The 22,167-nt window shown below is 41.5% G+C and overlaps 1 protein-coding gene across 6 annotated transcripts in view; it reads left to right on the top strand.

Annotated features, from left to right (window-relative positions):
- Nucleotides 1-22,167, top strand: part of FRMD4B (FERM domain containing 4B) — a 221,065-nt gene that overhangs the window by 100,783 nt on the left and 98,115 nt on the right. For all 6 annotated transcript variants that reach the window (XM_032867367.1, XM_032867363.1, XM_032867364.1 and 3 more), the window contains exons 2-4: nucleotides 2,987-3,052; nucleotides 4,938-5,032; nucleotides 11,426-11,518. In XM_032867367.1, the coding sequence (XP_032723258.1) occupies nucleotides 2,987-3,052; nucleotides 4,938-5,032; nucleotides 11,426-11,518 (254 nt within the window). The remainder of the gene's footprint in view (nucleotides 1-2,986; nucleotides 3,053-4,937; nucleotides 5,033-11,425; nucleotides 11,519-22,167) is intronic.

The following is a 22,167-nucleotide window of genomic DNA, read 5'->3' as shown; positions in this document are numbered from 1 at the left end:
GAGTCAGGTGTCTGTTCCCTGGTCCAATCAGCTGAAGCCTGAAGCGGAAGGGGTAGGACCAAGTTGTACAAATATGGCCACCACTCATGGTGTTTATCCTGAGATGGGCAGACTCACCAGAAAAGCATCTACTATTTAATTCTCTAGGGTAGGATGAGGTGTTGACAGAAGGAAAATGGACAAGTCCGAGCAAAGTACGGTGGAAAGGAAAAAAGATGATTTTTGAAAATCAGAAAATAAATTCCTTTGGATTACGCAACAACAGAGTAACTTGAAATATTTTATGAGTTTTGACATATTCCTTAATGGATTTGTGTTGTGTCAATTGGTCTCCTGAGTATTATTTTATTTTCTCTCACCATAGTACACGTATTTGGGGTTTGTTTGTGTGGGTTTTACGAGAGAAGTACAGTGATTTGAACTAACACATTTATTTCTTTCTTCCTGTAGAATAGAATAGTGGAATAAAAGGTGACTTTTTTCTTGTTATTCAGATAGACCTTAATTTAAATCTTGACTTAGCTTTTTTCTTACTCAGCTAACTCTGGATAAATTACTAAATTTTGTATCTCGGTTTCCTTGTCTGTAAAGTGGGGATGTTGTCATATAGATTTTCTGTGGCACTTTAATGAAATAATCTACATAAAGTGCCCAGCTTAGTACCTGAAACAAACAAATATTTGTTCCCTTTCTCCTCGCCACCAAAAGTGTGTACTTTGCTGAGTTAAGAACATAATCAGGGGCCATGGAACAAAATAAAAGCTTGCCCACTCACTTCTCCACACCACTTCAGTGGTTTCTATGGACCATGTCTCCATAATACCGTGATCTAACCAACCGAGCTAGTTTTCAGACTTTTAGAGCAGAGTTTAGTCAAAAATGTAAATGCAATAATTAGTATTTTTCATATAGAAAAACCATCGCTTACCCCACTCTGAGCCTCGATTTCCCCATCTGTTAAATTGGAGAAGGTCACAGCAATCCACAGGGTGACCGCAGCTCAGAGATGATATGTATAAAACACCTGGAACAATGGGAAGTCTATAGCTGGTGCTTCGTAATGGAGTGATTTTCTCTTTAAATTGGGTTTGTATGTAATCTGAGTTTCCAGGTCTTATAGTTTGGTACAACAGGTGAGAGAGAAAATGCTGCCCATCCTTTTTCAAAGTGATGCAGAATTTCCTCATCCATGGGCAAAGTTGGGTAGACATTGTTCACCATGACATTGCTTAGAATAGCAAAGGACTGAAGGACAACTGATTGTGTCTCAGCAGTAGACTCATTAAATTATTACATGTCCACTTGTTACTATAGAACCTTTAAAAAGAGTACAGTTGGTCTCTATGTGTTGACACTGAAAAGATCACCAAAAAAGAGCCTAGTTCCACTTGAGTTGAAAAAATATATATATAAAAATATATACAATATTATGTATAATAATGTATAATCTAATAATAATACAAATATATAAGAACATATATCATGTATGTGTGTTTCTGTATACATATAGAATCACAGAACACACACACAGTCATATATAAAATTTATGGATAGTTATATACACATAAACACACACAAATATTAACAATACTTGCTTCATTTGCAAAACAATATGTCCAATATAATAACATTGCAAAGCAAACCATTTAACATGAAATTTTTGAGAATACGTACATGTATATATTTGAACATACATGTTAAAACAGTCTGCGCTGATTCTCCTTAAACTGACAGAGTGGTGATTTCTGCAGATAAAATTATTTAGAACAGGAGTTAATTAAGGGGGCTCTTTATATTCTGTGCATTGTTTAAATATTTTACAGGGGGAGGGAGCTATCTGGCTCTGTCCATAGAGCATGTGACTCTTAATCTCAGGGTCATGAGTTCAAGCCCCATGTTGGGCGTGGATCCCACTTAAAAAATAAAATGAAATCAAATAAAAAATAAGTAAATAAAGAAGTATCTTATAGTGGGGCATTTGGGTGGCTCAGTGGTTAAAGCCTCTGCCTTGGGCTCAGGTCATGATCTCAGGGTCCTGGGATGGAGTCCCACATCGGGCTCTCTGCTCAGCAGGGAGCCTGCCTCCTCCTGTCTCTCTCTGCCTGCCTCTCTCCCTACTTGTGATCTGTCTGTCAGATAAAAAAAAAAAAAAAAAAAAAGAAGTATCTTATAGAGACTATTTCCCAGAGTTGCAGTTATAGTGGTAAAAATGTAAATATAATTGGAAATTTATACTGACATATGCTGTTCTTAACTATGGGTCTTAACTGTTCTAAATTACAGTAGTGACATGCTATAAAGAGGACAGAAATTGGGGCACCTAGGTGACTCCATGTGTTAAACCCTCTGCTTTCGGCTCAGGTCATGATCTCAGGGTCCTGGGGTCAAGCTCTGCGTCCAGGCTCTCTGCTCAGCAGGGAGCCTACTTCCCCCCCCACCCCAACCTGCCTCTCTGCCTACTTGTGATCTCTCTCTGCCAAATAAATAAATAAAATCTTAAAAAAAAAAAGGACAAAATTTCAAAGATGGAAACTTTCCATTTTAACTCTAATGTCATAGGTTTTCCTTTATAATTGTGCATTTATTATATTTATTAAAATATATCAATGAATATAGGCAATTTCATTTGAAAAATCCAATATTGATTCAATGAAAAATATAGTAGTTTCTTCTGGGAAGGAAACCAGCTTTTCATAGTATAATCTTATGTGCACTGTTATGGGCATAATTTTTTCAACATAGTGATATGTCTTTACTTTTCATTTTTTTCTTCTTTTAAATATAAGAAGAAATTAACTCATCTATTGATGAATTCAAGAGCTAACGCCAAACAGTAAGTCCTATTTAGGATCAAGGCTGTTGAGTAACTCAACTGAAGCCATTTTTAGGTGGAGGACATCACATGTAAACTAAATTATGAATCAAGTTCAAGGGTCTGCTTGCCAGCACCAGCCCTGATGCCGCCCTTGCTGTCTTGTCTCCACAGATGACAGAAGGCAGGCACTGCCAGGTGCACCTCCTGGATGACCGGAGACTGGAGCTGCTGGTTCAGGTAGGTGTTGCTCATAGAAAGACAGCCTGTACGGGTTCTCTCTGTGAGCCTCGTGGCCCGTGGTCAGGCTACTCGCTTATTTTTGCCAATGACTAGGGATCATTTGAGGGGCAAAAGAAGAGCTTCAAAGTCAGACAACTTGGTCTCCATGTAAGAGTAGTTATGGTCTGGTGACAGGAATTTGAGACCCTTGGGTTCCAACCTCAGCTCTGACACTCAGTAGCTGTGTGACCCCCAGGAATTGACGACTTCTCTGAACCTCTTGTTGGTAAGCTGGACGCCATCATGTTTCCCTGAAAAGGTTATTGTGTGCTGCAAATCTGCATGCTGCCACCTTCTTGCTACATGACTTTGTCCAAGCTAAATACCCAGTATCATCATCTGTGAACAGAGATAGAGAAGACTTAGTTTTCCTCATAGTATTATGGCTAAAATCAAGGTAGACATTATATGTGAATGAAATCCTTTTGTAAAATACGTGGAGTATATGAGTGGTGGTATTTTAATTGTTGATCCTTCTCTCTTTATTTACCCCACACTGTGGACCAAGGGCCTTAAAAATTTGTGAAAACCCCCTCTGAGAGTCAAAACTGTAGCTACAGCTAAAACTCTCTCCTTTGACCAAACCTAAACTCTTCAGAGGCTCCTTTCTCACCCACAATGCTTAGGCTTCAGTTAGAATGAAAATAGTAGTCAATACTGTTTCACCAGAGTAGACCTCTTAATCTAGATTTCTCTCTATTTCTTTCTTCTTCTTCTTCTTCTTTTTTTTTTTTAATTATGACCATCTTTCTTCCCCAACAGCAAACATTCAAGTCTCAAAACACCATAATGAGCCCTGAGTTGTTTGGCTCTAAGTTCAAAAAAAAGCCCATGCAGGTGCCGTCCTGCATATCCCCCTTTTCTTCTGAATTCCTCCAAATCAGGTCTCCACTCTCATTCTGGATGTTTCCTCTGATTCCAAACCATGCTCCTTGACACCATGTCCAGTGCTTCTCAAAAGCTTATAGATTACATCCTTCTTCTAAATAAGTGCTTAGTAAATACTGGTGATGATCATCAGTACAATGAGTAAAATCACTCCCGCTCTAGAGAGAAATGAAAGGCTCAGGCTTTGGAATCAGAAGGAACTGGGTTCAATTCCCTGCCCTCATTGACCGGAACATCAAGTCAGGTATTTGTTTCTCTTGACTTTGGTCCCCTCATTTCTAAAATGGCAATAAGAACCCCCTATCTAATAGGCTCCTTGTAAGGATGAAATGAGACAATAGATAGAAGGAGTTCAGTGCAGTAAATGGGAACCAGGAGTAGCGTAGTAGTTTTATCTGTGACCGCACAACCCTGGGTCTTCAGCGTCTTCAGCTGGCCCTCACGAAGCAAAGTTATTCCTACAGTCCAGACAGTGAGGTGTTTGATATTCTTTGACTTGGTCACTAACATCACACTACATGTAAAAGAGAATTTTTCCAAAGTATCATCAAGTTAATAAACATACTATTGCCTAGAGGACAAAGTAAGGTACTGGACTGAATTGCAAAATACATGAAAACGATGATCTCATTGAGGTTCCTGTTACAATTTCTTCCCCTTCCCAGTCTCTTGGAAAATGTGTAGTTGATTAACATAAATAGCAAAACGAGGGGGGGGGGGCGTGTTTAAAAACAAACCAGCAGGGGCACCCGGGAGGCTCAGTCAGTTAAGCGTCTGCCTTTAGCTCAGGTCATGAACTCAGGGTCCTGGGATCAAGTTCCACATCGGGCTCCCTGCTCAGTCAAATAAATAAATAAAATCTTTAAAAAATTTTTTAAAACAAGCAAAAAAACTTCTCCAAACTATTGGGGGCAGAGAAGGGTTGTAGCTTCTGATCATCCTTTTATTTTAACAGCCCAAACTTTTATCAAGAGAATTGTTGGACCTCGTGGCTTCACATTTCAACCTGAAAGAAAAGGAGTACTTTGGAATAACATTTACAGATGATACGTGAGTGTTTTAATCATTTTCATTTGTTTACCTTTCACGGGCATGACCTGCTCCCTGTCATTCACAGTCAGCAGAAAAGGGCAGAAATGCTCCAAGAATTAGAATATGTCCTGCTTAGTTAAAGATTATCTGAGACTTCTCTCCTAGGACTATTGCAAAGGGAGAAGAAAGGGAATACTGATCATTTTTAAACACCAAAATATTATCTTAATGTTTTAGAAATGTGTTATAATGAGTTGCTATTCTTGGGAGTCTATCTGCACAGTTTTTATACTGTAGTTATGTATGTGTGGTCATTATTCACTCATATACTGCAACGAGAATTAATGTTTTGGGTGTTGGTGGCAAGAAAGTTTAAAGGCAAATGTATGGCCCACCTGAAAAATGTGTTTCTACTTTTAACTAAAAATGACCTTTTTTGATCCCGGGGTCCTGGGATAGAGCCCCGTATCGGGCTCTCTGCTCAGCAGGGAGCCTGCTTCCCTTCCTCTCTCTCTTTGCCTGCCTCTCTGCCTACTTGTGATCTCTGTCTGTCAAATAAATAAATAAAAATCTTTAAAAAATAATTTAAAAATTTTTAAAAACATTTTTTAAATGACCTTTTTCACTTCCCCCTATGTCATTTTATGTTACCTCTTTACAATCTTTTTCTTCTTCTACTTATATTTTTTATGCTAACTTGGACAAAGCATATATTTATCAATGATATAAATGCTTTCTGAAATGAAGCATGTGTATAATAATAGACTCATAAGAAGTTAAATCCCCATGTAAAAAAATGTTTTGGTCTTACCAGTTTTCCTCTGTGTGTGTGTGTGTGTATGTATGTGTGTGTATGTGTGTGTTCTGACAGTCCCATTTGCCTAAGTTATTTGCAACCTGATAGATTATCAGAGGAATTCTTCCTCTTTGTGGGGATAATATCCAAAGAGTTCTTCAAATATTAAAATTCAAGCAAATGCATTCCAGACACAAAATATATTGGCCAACTACCCAGCATTCTTTCTGGAACTCTCCCAGTGTAAATTTTTTTTTCAGTTCTTTAATTTAACCAGGCAGAAAATAATTTCAAGATGGGGTTAATTTTTTTTTAACACCTTGCTTCTGATTATTTTCAGCCTGGGTGGGCCACAAGCCTAGCCACACACACACATACACACACAAACACACACACACACACACACCCATGGGCTGGGGAAAACCACTTGTCAGGAGACAGAAAAACCTGAAAATTCTGATCCCAGACCCAGGATGCTTCCTGAATCGGAAGTACACTGAACAAAAAAAATACACTTAGACATTGCCCGCCTCACTTTGATTCACAAAATTATCAGTTTACCCAACAGCTATTTGAGACCCTGTATGATCAGTCCTCTGCTGGAGGAAATAGGAAGTGCAGACATCCATTGACCACCTACTCTTAGCTGGAAAGACAAGGCTAGTTCATGTAAATGTTCATGTGAATTAGTGATTACACACACACACACACACAGAGGTTGAAAGTGATTGTACATGCAATAATTACAAACAATATATGAAGCCTAAAACACATAATGGCTAAGCTATCTGGTTGAAACACTGTGGTTTAGAGAGGTCACATAGAATAGAGGCAAAAAGCATGAATAGTAATTTATTCATTCAGCAAATATTTCTTGAGTGCCCACGAAATGCCGGGCATTGTTCTAGGTCCTAGAGATTTAGCTGTGCATGACAGAGACAAAGTTCTTGTTTTCACCGAGCTTATATTGCAATGGTATGGTCTAGCAGAACAAGTAAACAAATAGATAAATGAGAAATTACTTGAAATGATAAGTGCATAGAAGAAAATGATGGTGGCCATGATGAAGAAAAGTTGGTGGGGGGTGTTAGATAGGATGGACGAGGAGGGCTTCTAGGAGGAGACATTTAATAAGAAGCAAGATCCAATTCTGCGTTTGTAGAGGGAGGCATTCCAGACAAAAGCCGGGGCGAAAGCTTTGAGGTGAGACAGAGCTTGACTTTTGTTTTTTGGGTTTTTTTAATTTTGTATTTTTGAGAAAGAAAAAACAATCCAGTATGACTGGAACATCGAGAGTAAGAAAGAAAGTGGTGCTGGTGAAGGGCTGAGAGGGAGGCAGGGAGTGGCTATTATAGAATTGTGGTAGCTATGAGATTTTAGGACAGTTACTTAACATCTCCGCTACTCCAGTGTTCTCTTTGATACATTGGGCATAATAATGGTACCTTCATATAATAAGGACTACATAAGATACATGTAATAGGATGCTGGGATTATGTACTGTTAAGTCCGGTAGGGCATGCCCAGTTCATAGGTTAGGCACACGCTGGAAGGTAGTTGTCATGCTATTGTTGGTATAGTGGTAAGTTCAGTGTCCAGAAGGGGCCTAATGGATGACTAGAGTGGAATTCTCCCAAGAGAATAACTACAAATGGACAGGGCAGGGCAGGTAGACTTTGGGTGGAGGGGAGAGAAATGGGCGATGACATTCTAGGAAAGACTCATTTTGTGGCTCAGTGTGTGAGCATGGAGAGGACTATGGTGCATTTGCCCAGTGGTGAGGAGCCCGGCCTGATGGTGGCGCAAGAGGTAAGAGGAACACGATCATAGGTGAGCCCTGTGTGTCACATAGATGGGAGAGGCACCCTCCCCCCACCCCGCCCCGCTGTAGGATGTTTGCACAGGAATTACATGATTTATGACTGGTGTTGCAAGTTCCCCAATGGATGGCTTCTGGGAAAACTCCAGTTCAGGTGAGCATAACCAAACTGCATAACTCAGTCATTCAGCTGTAAGGTCTTCTCTTCAGAAAGGAAAGGTATAATACGAATGACTTCCTTTAATGCCTTGAGCCATGTTCCCCCCTCTTCTACTCTGGGATATCTTTCTAAATCCCCTACTGGGAGAAGAATGTCTCACTCGAGGGTCTCCTCCAGCATTCTCGTTTGGCGACAGTGGTTGATGGTTGTAGTCTTTCCAAGAAGCCTGGCTCCATACTGTCCTCCATGTACTCCCCAGCAAGTGACAGCACAGTCTATTTTTGAATTACGAACAGTTTAGAAGGTGTCTTCTGGCTATAGCTATGTTTATTTTCAGAAGAAGCAGGAGCTGGGAACTGGGAGGGGAGAGGGGGATTTGGCCATTTCCACTTTCTGGGGAACAGGTCTGGAAAATTGCTCTAAGGGTGTCTCCTTGGAATGTCTTGGTCACAAGCCCTAGCTCTTTTTTTTGTCTGGTAAATATTTTTGGAAAGTATTTTCTTTCAGCACTCCCTTTCCCCCGCCCCCATAAAACCGCTGAGTGGGATCCCTCCCAGGATGCTGTCTGAATTGAATTTCCAACTTAGATGCCACATCAGCCATCTGCCTTTGGTGAACTTCTCTCAACAGAGTAAGATAAAACTGAGGGGGACCTTTTGTCAATGAAACTTGCTACTGTCTATGCCTCCATGCACAAGCCAAGAAGAGAAATGGAAAAACTGAATTACACCATTTCTTACATAAGAAAAGTGGTGATAGTGACCAACAAAAATAAATCCACAGTCCTGTTGGAGGGTGGGGTAGAGTTCCTTGAGATTCCACTTGGAAGTACCTCCTTGTGATCTGTATGCAGAGGCAGTATTTCACCTCTAGAGAGCAGTCTTGCCCTCCTGAACCAGCAGCCCTGAGGTTCACCAAAATGGTTCCCATCTCCTACAATCCACTTCATTTTTCTTTAATTCTCTTGTTTTGAAAGACTTTGCTGAATAAGCTTTGCTTATGAAGAAATAACAGTTTTCACAAAACAATTGTGACTTTTGATCACCATCCCATTTGCTGGGTGTGAGCTGGTGGTGGGCTTTTGGACTGATACCATTCCAGACGGAAAAAAAAAAAAAAAAAAAAGCTTGCTTTAGGGTTGAGCTGAGCAGCTTGATAGAGGAGATCATACAGTCAACTGTGTTCTTGAGACATTGATTAGCTCTAGTATATTTGCTGATGGAAAAACTTGGGAAAAGCAGGTCAGAAGCAAAAGTGCTTTTTGATTCATTTTAGTCTTAAAGACTATAAAACAACACATTAATCTTGTGTATATCTCAATGGTAGAGTTATGGGTAATTTTCAGTGTTTTGTTCTTCTAATTTGATCTTGTTGGTGAGATTATGGATGCGGGGTTTTTTTAAAATTTATTATTATTATTATTATTTTAGTAATCTCTACAGCCAGTGTGGGGCTCGAGTTCACAACCTCAGTATCAAGAGTCACCTGTTCTTGCAACTGAGCCAGCCAGGCATTCCTGGATGTATTTTTAAAACCTAATTCCTAACTTACCCTTTTTAAAAAAATAATTTTTATGGTACATATACATGAATGTCTTTTTATAAAAAACATTTAATATCATGATTGAAGCCAGTCCCTTTGGATTGCCTCCCCACTCCAAAGGTCGCAGTTTGCTCTATACCTCTCCAGAACTATAAGAATTTCATCCATATATAATAGTGTTTTCAATGTGTGTCTTTGGTTAATATAATTGATTTATGTCATATATGTTATTATACAACTTCTTTCCTTCATTCTTGGACATCATTCCATACAAGTTCATGTAAATATATATTGTACTCTTATAATAATGCCATATCTTTCCTATATAAAAGCAAAAACCACAAGTCCAAGTTAGTCTCATTTTCCCTAAGAAACTGTTAAGATCTGATACTATACACTATTTCATGTACTTTAAGACACATATTTGAACATGTCTGAGATTGTTGTATGTCTTTAAATCAGCGATTCTAATCTGGATGAAATACAGTAGAAGAGTCCCTTACCTTCTAGCCCCCTATCTTTATATATATGTTTTTTTAAACAAGCAGTGTTTCTTAGAACATCCCCTTATATCACTTATATCATCTTATTTATCTTTATAATGTTTCTCCTAGGAAAGCTAGGGATAATTATTGGAAGCCTCATTTTATAACTGCAGAAACAAAGACACACGTTTTCCAGTGTTGAGAATAATAAGTGACAGATATCAGCCAAACGCTATAAAAGCTGATTCAATATTCCAGTCGCCTAATATACCAAAGTCCTGTAGTGTAAGTCCTGAGCTCAAATCCTGGCTCTGCCACTTTTTTTGCAAGCTGACTGTAAAATACAGCCTTAACACATAAAAACTTCCAGCTCTGTGGGGACAGAGTAACTGTTATTATTATGAGTAACTGTTATTAATGATTATTATTACTATTACACTTATATTGTTTATGTTCACTTTTCCTATCTACTTATAATGAATACAGCTTAGAGTTTTCTGAGTTTTTTAAATTATTTATTCAAAGACCAAAAAAAGTTGGAAAATACCTTGTGGCCCATTATAGGTTTTATTATAATTTGACACCCCACAACCATTTGCATGTTTATAAGCTTTCTATAAGCAAGCAAAATGGAGTCTGTGCCTTCTTGGAGTGCCTTCTGGGAATATACAGTCTAAAACGGACAGCTGGTTGGACTGCCTTGGAAAAGTCCTGGAAACAAATCCCAAGCTACAGTATCATCCTTTGGATCCCTCAGAGGTCAAAATTTAGGGAGAACTATTTATATTCATGGACTTGCTGATGCTCTTGAGTAAATAAAAAATACATGCTCAAATATTAGGAAGTCCATAATATAGAAACAGCACTCCGAGAATATGGAAACCCATGCTTTATAGAAAGCTGTACTGTTGTTCTTTGTGTCTGTCTGATTTCATGAAACCAGGCGTTTTCCCCTTCTTAACTCTCTGCAGTATTTCAGATATCATATTTAATAAGAATTTGAAGATTAATATATTAAGTTTCACCTAGTTTTTTACCTCCAGAGGTACCAGGTAGTATCAGTTTCTTGTTTATCCTCTCAGAGATATTTTATTCATATGTGTGTATGTGCGTATTTTTAAATTTTAAAATGGCTATATACAGTACTCAGGTTATGTACAGTGCTTTTCCATTTCACATCATGTTTTGGAAATTGTTCAAAGTAAGTTTGTGAAGATACCCTTCATCTTTTGTATGGCTGCCTTGTGTGTCTTTGCTCAGTTTAAATTCCTGTTCTAAGCAACACCTTGCTGGATATCTGGGAGTTGTTTTGAGCGTTTTTACTGTTACAACCAGTGCTCAAGTAAGGGACTTTATACATGAGCCATTTCTCACATGTGCAGGTTTACCTGGATAAATTCTTGGAAATCAACAGTCTGTCTCAGAGGCAGATGCTTTTATAACTTTGATAGTAATTGCTAAATTAGCCTCATTACCAGTTGTAACATGTTATACGCCTGCCTTCCCTGTATGCCAGTAACTCTTTGCTCACAGCTTTGCCAACACTGCATGTTATTGAACCTTTCTCTGACCTTCTGTTTAATCCTTTTTCTTTGCTTTGCTCTCACAGAGGTCAGCAGAACTGGCTACAGTTAGATCACCGTGTTCTTGACCATGATCTACCCAAGAAGCCAGGCGCCACCGTTTTGCATTTCGCTGTGAGGTATGTATCCATAGAAACATCCAGCGTTCCCACCTCCCTTTAAAAAAAAAAAAAAAAAAAAAACCTCTGGTGATCAGATAGAGAATTAAAAAAAAAAAAAAAAGAACAGACCTATCAAAACATTATTATGTGAGGAAAATTCTCTACTGTCTTAGTCTGGAGACGAAGTTGCCATAGATACTGTGTAGAACTGTTTTCTTTGATGATGAAGGGTAGGATCACCTTCCTTTATGCCTCAAAGTCCTTTGGACCAATTTAAAGCTGGAAAACATAGGTACTTTTTTTTAATATATAAGGCTGTTTTCAACTCAGAATACTTTTAGGATTTTTATAATTTGAAATGTGGCAGACATTTACTGTTACATGTTATGTAGGAATGTTTCCTAGAGACTGTGACAAGAATTGAATTTTATACAATTTCATGCTTTAGTTTGAATAGAAGATAAAATGCAAACAAATGCTCATGGAAAGAATTATCTTAACAGTGCAGAAATCTGAATTCAGCTTGCAGGCAGAGAGATTGCTGAGAAGGATGTAAGGAGTCCTTGACTTGTCCCCTGGCTCTGCTTGGGCAGGTCACTTACCCATTCCTAGGGCGTCCGTACATTCTTTCTCCAGAAATGGATGCATTCAACTCAATCAGTGATTTCTTAAAGCCAGCCCATGATGGGAATAGTGTTCCACATGAAATATTCACACTCTAAAATAAAGAAAATGTTATAAAAAGTAACACCTGTGTTCCTGTACCTAGCTTAAGAAATAAAACATTCCCAATTTTGCTTGAAAGCCCCTTTCTGTGCCCTGGCAGCTCTCCCCCCATTACCTGAATTTGATGATAAATTTCACGGTAAGTTGTTTTCCTTGTCTGAAGCCAAATATGATCAAATAAGTCAAGGTAGTAGATTTCCCAGGAATCCAAATAAGTTTTCAGAAAGCTAGAGCAACCTAAAGAATGTTTCTGTATTCTGAGCTTGTGTTATTTTTTGGATATTGAAATATGCTTTGTTTGAGATGCCTGGCTAGCTCAGTTGGTAGAGTGTGGAACTCTTGATCTCTGGGTTGTGACATGTTTGACAGTTGGAGAGTTTAGTTCAGAGGCACATGCGTTTATAATTTTAATAGCTTACTTAAAAAAAGAAAGGAGGGGAAGAAAAGGAAAGGGGAAGGAAAGGAAAGGAAAAAGGAAGGAAGGAAAAGGAAAGTAAAGGAAGAAAGAAAGAGGGAAGGAAAGAAAGATGATTTGTTTTATGACCTAGTAGTGGAAGCTTCTTATTTTTCTTTTTGGGAATTTTTATACTATGATTACCTGGCAAAATCATGTTGATTTACACAATTTTTTTTTTAACTTCATTTCATTTACTTCAGTCTGGTCCATGAAACCCAAAAGTATGGCAGTAATCTTTTTTTTAAGCATCTTTTTTTATATGAATGGTGATTGTCGATGGTATCTGCTCCTAACTTAGGAAATAAAGTATTGGCAATCTCCAATTTGTTTTTGTTTTGTTTTGTTTTTGCTTTCTGCTTTGATATCTGGCTTGGAATTTCTTTCATACCACAAGACATGTTTTTGAAACCCAAAAAGGAAGTAGCATAAATGGTGATTTGTCCAGGAGCATAGCTAGTGTGGAGAATTGCCCAGAAATCCTAAAGAAAGACATAGGAGTTTCCTGGAAGGAGTATGTATGCTTGTGTGCATGGGAATAGGAGGAAAAGGCAAGTGCAAACTAACAAGCAGTAAGAAAGAGTGCACGTTAGTCAATAAGCGGGTCAGAGCACAGAGAAATTTTAATCTTGTGTGTGAAAAATGGCTCAACATAGGTCAATATATTTTTTCACAAAAGATTATAGTTTCACTATAAACATTTCACATTATATGAACTTACTCTCCTCCAGCCTTCCTCCCTCCCCACCACCCCTGATATCCTCCTCTTCTCAGAGAAAAATAAGGATGACCCTCGTTGCCTGGTGACAGAATTGTTTTAGCCTCAAAATTTCTCCTTGTGTCTGTGAAAATCCTCTTTGTTTGCGCTTTCAAAATTTAGGGTCCAGTCGCCTATGAAGCACTTAAGCTGTTTCCAATTATGTATGTTTTAATGCAGGCTGTGGTTAAGATCCTTGCATTTTCATCTTTGCACGCACGTGTTACTTACGTGGCATAAGTAGCCAGCAAGACCCTCTGTCTTTGGAGAATTTAACAAGTACCATTTATTTAGTCATCCGATTGTGAACTCCTCCGACGGCTGATGTGTGGTCTAGTTTGGGTCTCAAAACACCAGGGGAGAAAACTCTGTCTCCCTTCTATTCAGTCATTCCTTACGGCGGCCCTATCTTCTGGAAGCAGGTTCCTGAGATGCCCGAGCAGCCTGCTGCTTGTTTCCCTGAGTTTCAGCACTTACTTGAGCGTTATCTCTCGAGAGTGTCCCGTAATCACATGGCGTGACTTCCCCTTAACTTCTTGCATGTTCAGAACCCTTATCGAGTTCTTAATTATTCACTTAATTTTTCCTCCCAACAGTACAGTGAGATCATAATAGTCTTTGTTATTATTCCAATTAAGTGCTTGTTGTTACTCCAACTTAATTAAAGAGATGATAAAGCAAAAGCCGCAGAGAATTAAGTGAGCTGATGGAGGTCATGCAGTGGAATGTCGTCCTTTGGAAGGCTTGGAAGGGGGTCAGAGGTGCCCTGTGAAGTCTGGTCCCTCTCAGAGGACCTCTACCCTCTTCTTTTGAGAGAACAGAACCATTGGTGAGACTGACATCCCCATAGATAACATCACTGACACTCGGAAGTTGCGTCTGTCAGCTACACTTTTAGTCATTGAGGAATAGAACCCAAGACAGATTTTTGACTCTGTTTGGATATTGGTCCCTCCAGGAGCCTCCAGAAATATACCAACCCTCTTTAGAAATACACCAGCCCTCCATTTTTTTCTTCTTTTCAGTGGAAGTATAATTGACACACAATGTTACATTAGTTGCAAGTGTACAACATAGTGATTTGAGAAGCCTATACTGTATCCGGGGCTCACCACAAATGTCGCTACCCTCTATCACCATCCATTACTATACCATTGGCTGTATGCCTCTGCTATACCTTTCATCCCTGTGACTTACTCATTCTGTAACTGGAAGCAGTCATCAAGGTGCAGTCACGAAGCAGTGAAGACACAACAACAAAGGATTCCTGACAGGGGTAGCACATTATAAGGATGTGCCTTGTGGTTATTGTCATTGCAAACAGAAGTATTCAAAGGCCAACGATGAAGATAAGGTTCTGGAAATTATGGCGTTCTTACAATGAGTAATTGGTCACTTTAATAAAAGAGATTAGTTTTGTTTTTGTTTTTTTTAAGTACATTGCATTTCAGTGATTCCCCACAGAGAGAGGGGGTGCATATCTGAATCATCCTAGGAATCTTTAAACTAGACAATCATATCCCTCCAAGCCCCAGATCCCCCACATTCCTGGCCCAGCATCTGACCCTGGAGTAGATACTGTCTTGTTCAAGTTGGTTGTGACAACTAAAAGAGACATCGGGATAGGAAGTGAGTTTACAAAATGCTATAAAAATATAAGAAAATACAATTTTTCAAAAAACTGTAGTGTTTGTGGAAAAGAAAAAAATCATACAGTTTTGCTCTCAAGTAGTTCTCTCTCTATGGATATGTAGTATTAACCCGGTGGCAGGCACTGGGCTAAATATTTGATGTGCATTGTCTCACTGAGTCCTGAGCTAAACACTGGGGTCCTGCAGATCTGGGATTGGGGAGGGGGGCAACTTTCTCTTGGTTAATTCCCCCCAGGGCACAGGGAGCCGCTAAGAAACACAGGTTGCTTCTGCATGGAAGAAAGAAAACACTGAAGGTGAAGGGCATTTAGCGTTCCCTTTATGAACTTCAGGATTAAACCTTTGTCTTCTCTTCGGTTACAAAAGCTCAATGATATGTGCTAAATACGCATGTGACACCTGGGTGTATAGACACCCCATGATTTATTTATGCACCATATTTCATTGAACCAACTCTCCATTTCCATGTGAGTCCAAACTCCCCCAGGTTGCTGGGGGACTTCTCCGGGCTGGGGGGTTATTTGCTGCTGTAAATTATCTTCTGCAAACACAGGGGCCTCCTTGGTAATGCAGCCCAGATGTGAACATTGGAAAAGCTCGATAGCTAGAGAGCATGCAAGCATTTAAATCAGAGAGCAGGGCCTTGGTGTGACCTCACTGGAAAAGCTCCCATTCCCTCAGGGGAGACAGGGGAGGGCAGGCGGAGGTGGCTCAGGCTGGTACCACCCAGCTCCACTCCAGAGCCACGTCTCGGAGTCTTTTACTCCCTTCTTCTGACTCTTTGCTGCTCCCCCCACACCACCCCCCACCACTCCCCTTCTGGTCTTCCCTCTCCTGCCGGTTTTCCTCCTCCTCCTCAAGTCCCCTCTGCTGTGTCCTAGGGCTATAAAAGACCATTCAGATGTACCCCTAAGGCATTGTCTATGACACTCAGGGCTGAGAACTCCCTGCAGGACTTGGGGGAGGGGAGGGAAAACTGCTGCATTTTTCTGCCAAAGCTGTTGCAAACATGGAGCCCTAGAAAAACTTTAAAAGTTCTCTCAGCACCTGGTGGCCTGGTTCTGGAACACTCAGCCTTTAAAAAGAGTTAAACTGAAGGAGGCACATCATGACTGTAACCTGTGGGTCCCCATCATTCCACAGGACTTTTTTTCTTTTTTTAAGAAAACCAAATATACGGAATACAACACAACAGGCAAAAACAATCAAACAAAAACTTTGGTGAAAAAAGAGATTTGTTAATATGGAAAGATGCCCCCAATATAGTCAAGCAAACCACAAAACGTGTGACATGATTACACTTACGTGAAATACATGAGTAGGGAGAAAGTCTAAAATGCTTACAGTAGTTAATCTCTGAGTCGAATGATTCTGGGAATGATTGTTTTTGTCTTTTTGTTAATCTCTATATATTTTTTCCTACGATGAACACATTACTTAAGCATTTTTTTTTTAAATGCAAACAGCAGTTAATTTCTGGGTAGAATGATTATGAGAATGATTTGTTTTTGTCTTTTTGCTTATCTCTATCCATTTTTTTTCCTACAACGAACACATTACTTAGATTTTTTTTTTTTCAACGCAAGCATTAAGATTGATAAAAGGAAGAGAAGTTAGAATATTTGTGAGGGGCTAGCCGGGAGTTATTTTAAAGCTATCAAAGAGTAGATGACTAACAATAAGCAGAGGACAGGAAACTTTATCTCTTCAAGGAGGAATGTGATCAAAAAGCCCAGAGGAATAATTCCTCCTACTGTGGACCCAGCAGAGGCTCTTTGAGGCAGATGTGTGGGGTCAGCCTGAGCTCTGGGCCACCCACCACGCTCACATCGAAGTGGGCAGTATCCCGGAACCTAGAGAAGGTGACTGTTGGCTGCCTCAATATTGACCGTGACCTCCTAAGTGGTGTCACCAATTCTTGACCTTCCAGGCACTTGGTTAGAGGCCACCATCCATGAGGATCCGACGTCCTGACTCATACGAGAGATCCAGAAAGACCCAGAACCCTTCAAAACTTGTGCCCTCAATCCTGATTCCAGTTTTACAGGAGTGTATTTCTCAGTGTGCTTTCTGATCAAATATCAAACATGGTTTGTGGGAATCGGCTTACTCTCCTCTGTAATCTGTCCTCGGGGTGACATCAAAAGGGCAGAAGCAAAGAATGAGTAATGTAACGAGTGCAAAAAGCTGTAGCGTGCAGAAGTTAAAGCTTGGCCGTTAGTGCAGGGTTTCTTAATAGCGGCCCTTCTGACATTTGGAGCAAATAATTCTTCGCAGGGACGTGGGATGGTCTCAGCGTCCCAGGCATTGGCCACCCAGATACCAGTACGCCCTCCAAGTCAGGGTGATCCATAAATGCCTCCCACACTGTCCAGTGCACCCCCACTCTGTCCACTGGGAACTGGTGCTTTAGCTTCTCTCCTGGGTTCGAATCCCAGCTCTGCTCTTTACTCCCCTCTGTGGCTTATTCTCCTCACATGTAAAATGCACCTTGTTGTTGGAGGATTGAACCTATAAGAACATGATGTAGACCTCAGTAAATGTTAACGGTTATTAAGATATAAATGAAGAGACTGCCTTAATCACATATGGAATGGGTCAAAAAAAAAAAATTCCATAACATGATATATGGTCTTCAAATGTGGGAGGTTTGGGACTGTCTGGCTTAGGTCAGACCCATTCATGGTTGCCCTAGGTGGAAGATCTCATCGTTTGTCTTTGTCATTCACGGTGCCCAGCCATCCTCCCCACCCCCATCTCCCCTTTCCTGCCTCCCTTCTTGCCCTCTTCTCAAAGCCTGTGTCCCTCCTTTGCTCGGGGAGGATGGGAGCAGGCTGTTTTGCAGTTTGGAAGGGAAAAATTCACACTTGGATTCTTACAGGTTGCCTGGGGCAGAAGACTTCTTTAGAACCCTTTCGGACAGGTCACAGCAAGGCCCTTACCCTCCTGGGCCTCTAGCCCATCCCTGGGGAGCTCAGAAAGAGCCACACCGCAGCTGTGAGCAAAAGGGCAGGTTCCTACAGGCTTATCTGGAGGGCCCTCGCTGGTTCTCCTAGAGATGCCTGGAAATTCAGAAGTGGGGGAATGTCTTTTGGCAGGGGAGCACACTGTGGAAGCAAATAGTGCTTTCCTTGGGGAATTCTCTCAGACGTCACCCCTCCCAGAGATGAAAGGAGCATCTGGGACTCCCACGAGCCCTGCATAATGGCTTGGAGAAAGTACAGTATTCTTCAATTACACTGCTGTCTTCAGCACGCATTATAAAGTGAGACGACGGTGTGGCAGGGTCATTACAAGCAATAAGCAGAGATCTCCCTGCTCCAAATGTGGACTGGGATCTGATAGGGATCTCCTTGGGCCTGCAGCTGCGCTAAGTGCCAGAAATTACCTACAATGACTGACCGAAACCCAGAAGGAGGCCCTCACCGGACGCCACTCCCAAGCCCAGCATTGTTCAGAATGCGAGGTCATTGAGCAATTCTTGCCCGATTCGCTGTCTTTAAAGATACCACTGAGACATAAGGAAGGCCCTGGAAAATGAAATAGGTTTAGTTGTGGAGAACAAGTCGTAACTGGGCAGAAGGATTTTTGTTTCACAGCATTTTCCCGTTCTGGGTCAAAATGGACACCTTGGGGGCACCTGGGTAGCTCAGTGGGTTAAGCCTCTGCCTTCGGCTCAGGTCATGATCTCAGGGTCCTGGGATCAAGCTCCTCATCAGGCTCTCTACTCAGCAGGGAGCCTGCTTCCTCCTCTCTCTCTGCCCGCCTTTCTGCCTACTTGTGATCTCTCTCTGTCAAATAAATAAATAAAATCTTAAAAAAAAAAAAAAAAAAAAGGACACCTGGGGAGCATTTTGTGTCCTTGAGAGAAAGAGCTTAGGAAAAACACATAGTAAAGTTTTAAAAAGCTTCTCAGCTTAGCCAGTGCCTATCATTATGGTCCCATCCACAGAAGAAGAATCTAGTAATAATGCCCACCACCCATTGGCTACTAAGTGACATGCCATCCACTCTGTTGAGCGCATTTAAAACATCTCATGTCTCTGGGGTGTGGGGCAGGTGAAGCAGGGGAGCACTGAGCAGCTGCACAGCCAGGTAAAGATCCCAGGATGGGGCTCTCTCACCAATTCCATGGTGTTGACTTTTGGTCACCATGAATAAATGCCCCAAGAAGAAAATATTGGCCACCTACACGTAAGTGACTATTGAAGAATGGTCCTTTCCAAACAACTCCTGTGTTCTAATGCTTTTTGACAAAACCTGTGTTGTCATCAGGCCAATAGGCCTGCCCCTCCCCAAGCCATCTTTGTCACATCACTGAAATGTGATGTTCTGTTATCGTTGCTAAGTGGTTAGGTGAACACCTGTCCTGTCAGGAAGGGACAAAGATAGCTGGGGGGAGCACATAAACTAGAGACAAAACCTCTCCAAGCAAACTCTCTTCTCAAGAAATTGTACTTATTAAGCTGTATGAGGTTTGTCTCTGAAACATATGCCTAGTCAGAAAGCCTGAGCTCATTTAAGGGCTGGAAATTGAAACTGGGGCTTCAAGTTCACAAAATCTTGGTGAAAATCACTCACAGTAAGCATGCAGAAAGGAAACAGTATCCTTTTGCCAAAAAGGGGCTGGAACAAAAGGTCTTTATTTTACAAGTCTGGGAGAGTTCATTTTATTTCATTAAGAAGCCCTAGATTTTGTTTTCACTTCATGATACATGTTGATAGGTGTGCCTGGGGAGCTGTTCTCCCAAAGGACGACACTCTCTTTTCATACGCTCCATAAATATGAAGCCATTACAATGGCCCCCTTGAGGGAGAGATAGGATTCTGGGTTGAGAAAGCAGGTAATCAGATGCTGAAGAAGAAAGGTAGAAGGCAGCAAGGCAGGTTGCCAGAAAGTGGTGGGAAACAAGATAGGGGCTTGTTTACTGGAACGAAGGTATAGTCGGGGACTTGGGCTGCAGAAACAAGGTGAACCCAGTTTCTGGTACAAAGCTGTATGTTCAGAGTTGGGCAAGCCACAAGCTGATTTAGGGCTGAGCCACCCAGCCCCCTGCATGTGGTCTCTTGAATTCCTGAAGATTAGCAAGAGGACTGGTCTGGCTGATATGTCCTCTCCCTAGAATGGTGAACTCTCCCTACCTGGTGAATTCATGCATTCTTTAAGACTTGGCTCAGTTGTCCAAGGGGACGTTTCGTGCCCTGTGACACTTAGGGCTACGGATTTCAAGCTTGGCAACCTTCTCCCTCTTGATTCGTAAGCCGAGCTAATTGCAACCCTCCTTCGGGCCCCATGGCATTGTGTGCGTGTTACTTTTCATTGTGATTGTTATTGTGCGAAAGCATTATATCGCATGGGTTTGGAACGTGGACTTTGAAGTCTGAGAGGCCTTAGTTCGAATCATGGCTCCACCACTTCCTACCTGTAGAGCTTAGAGAAGATGACTTGACCTCTCCATCTCTGTTTCCCCATCTGTAAAATGGGCTTATAATTTGCTACCTGTGGCGTCTGGTTGTACTGAAGATTAAGTGAAATGATTGTTGAGAATGAAATGAGACAAAACATGGAAGGCGCTTAGCGCCTGGCTAGCCATAAGAAAGAGCTCAGGAGATTGTAGCTGGCCCACTGCAGCTGCCCCTTTCAGGAAGCTCCCATTACCTCAGCTGACAGGGATAAAGTACTTGTAGAAGCAAAGAGAGAAAGCAACTGGCACCATCACCACCTAGTTGAACCGGAAGTTCCTTCAGGATGCAGCCATTAAGTTGCCTGGCCTGGAAGGAAGAGCGCTCAACCCCAGAGAGGCTCCTTATGTGGGACAAGCAGTGGACCAACCAAGCTCCTGATCCCTCAGAGGGAGTGACAGAGAAACAATGGAGGCAGAGGGAGGCAGGAAGCAGAAGCCACCAGTCAGAGAAAGAAGGGCAAGTCCGCAGTGGGAGCTGAGCGCACAGAAGCAAGCGAGTCACTGCCCCGAGGGCCACAAAGCCGGGGGCACCCCTGAGTCCTGCTGCCAAGGCCTCTGGAGGTCTGGGATCTTACACTCAAAGCCTAGTTGTGGCCCCCACCCCGCCGCCACACAGCATTTAATTCCAGAGAATGGGTTTTTATTAACAATTGTTAATATTTGAGTGTTTCCCATATATTACTTAGTTTAATCCTTTCAAGACCCCCCAAACCATGACATGAGTGCAACCATGACATCCATTTTAGAAGAGACACAAAGAAGCTGATGATCGTGCCCGTAAGGCCATACAGCTAATAAATGGTTAGAGGAGGGAGTCCCTATCTGGACCTTTCCAGTTCCAAAGCCTGTTTCCCCCAAGCCCCACGCTCTCCTCCGTGTCTGAGTCCTTCACTTTCCTTCCCCACAAACTAGCCGTCGTCAGTCTTCCTTAATCTCACTTATAAGATAAACCCTTGTAGGGAAAAATATAAAGGATTTATTCTCTCTCTGGAACTCCCCTTGATGATTCAACATGAGAGGTGGAATTTTTCCAATGATTTTGCCATCACCGTGATAAAATCATCCACGGTCCTTTTCAGTTTCATTTATTTATCCAACATCCTGCCCTTGTTGAGGGGGAAGAGCGTGGAGGACAGATGCCAAAGAGCTTTCACGATGGTGTGCAGCTAACACCAGGCTCCCCGAGCCACGACAGTTTCTCTTCCAGGAGCCGACCTGTGAGCTGTCTTGGGGTGTTAGGTCTCTTCATGCATTATTCATCAAGCAAGTCTCCAAACTTGAGAAAAACTTCTGTGCCTCATCTGGGCCGCTCACCCACCCAGAGCTTCGAGTTCCCCGGCCAGCCTCATCATTAGGAGATTTTGAGAACAGACGAGAATAGTGAAGGACTCCCCTCCCCTCCTTACAAGGGGCTTTCGGAGCTCTCCAGGGAGCCAGGACTAAAGCCCAGGGAAGGGGGTGGGGAGAGGCCTAGAATACTCTCATTTGCATGAAAAAAAGTCCAAGGTTAAGTGCCTTGGCTTCCCGCCAAGAGAAAACCCTGGCCTGGAAGGATGACAAGAAAGAAGTGGGGTGTGATTGAAATTTGGCTGGTGGGTGCCTGGCAAGGTGGG

The sequence above is a fragment of the Lontra canadensis genome, unplaced genomic scaffold, assembly GCF_010015895.1.
Source record: "Lontra canadensis isolate GAN:19392208 unplaced genomic scaffold, GSC_riverotter_1.0 scaffold34, whole genome shotgun sequence".
NCBI lineage: Eukaryota > Metazoa > Chordata > Mammalia > Carnivora > Mustelidae > Lontra > Lontra canadensis.
The sequence above is the reverse complement of the archived record's forward strand: the minus strand, read 5'-3'. Positions and strand labels throughout refer to the sequence as shown.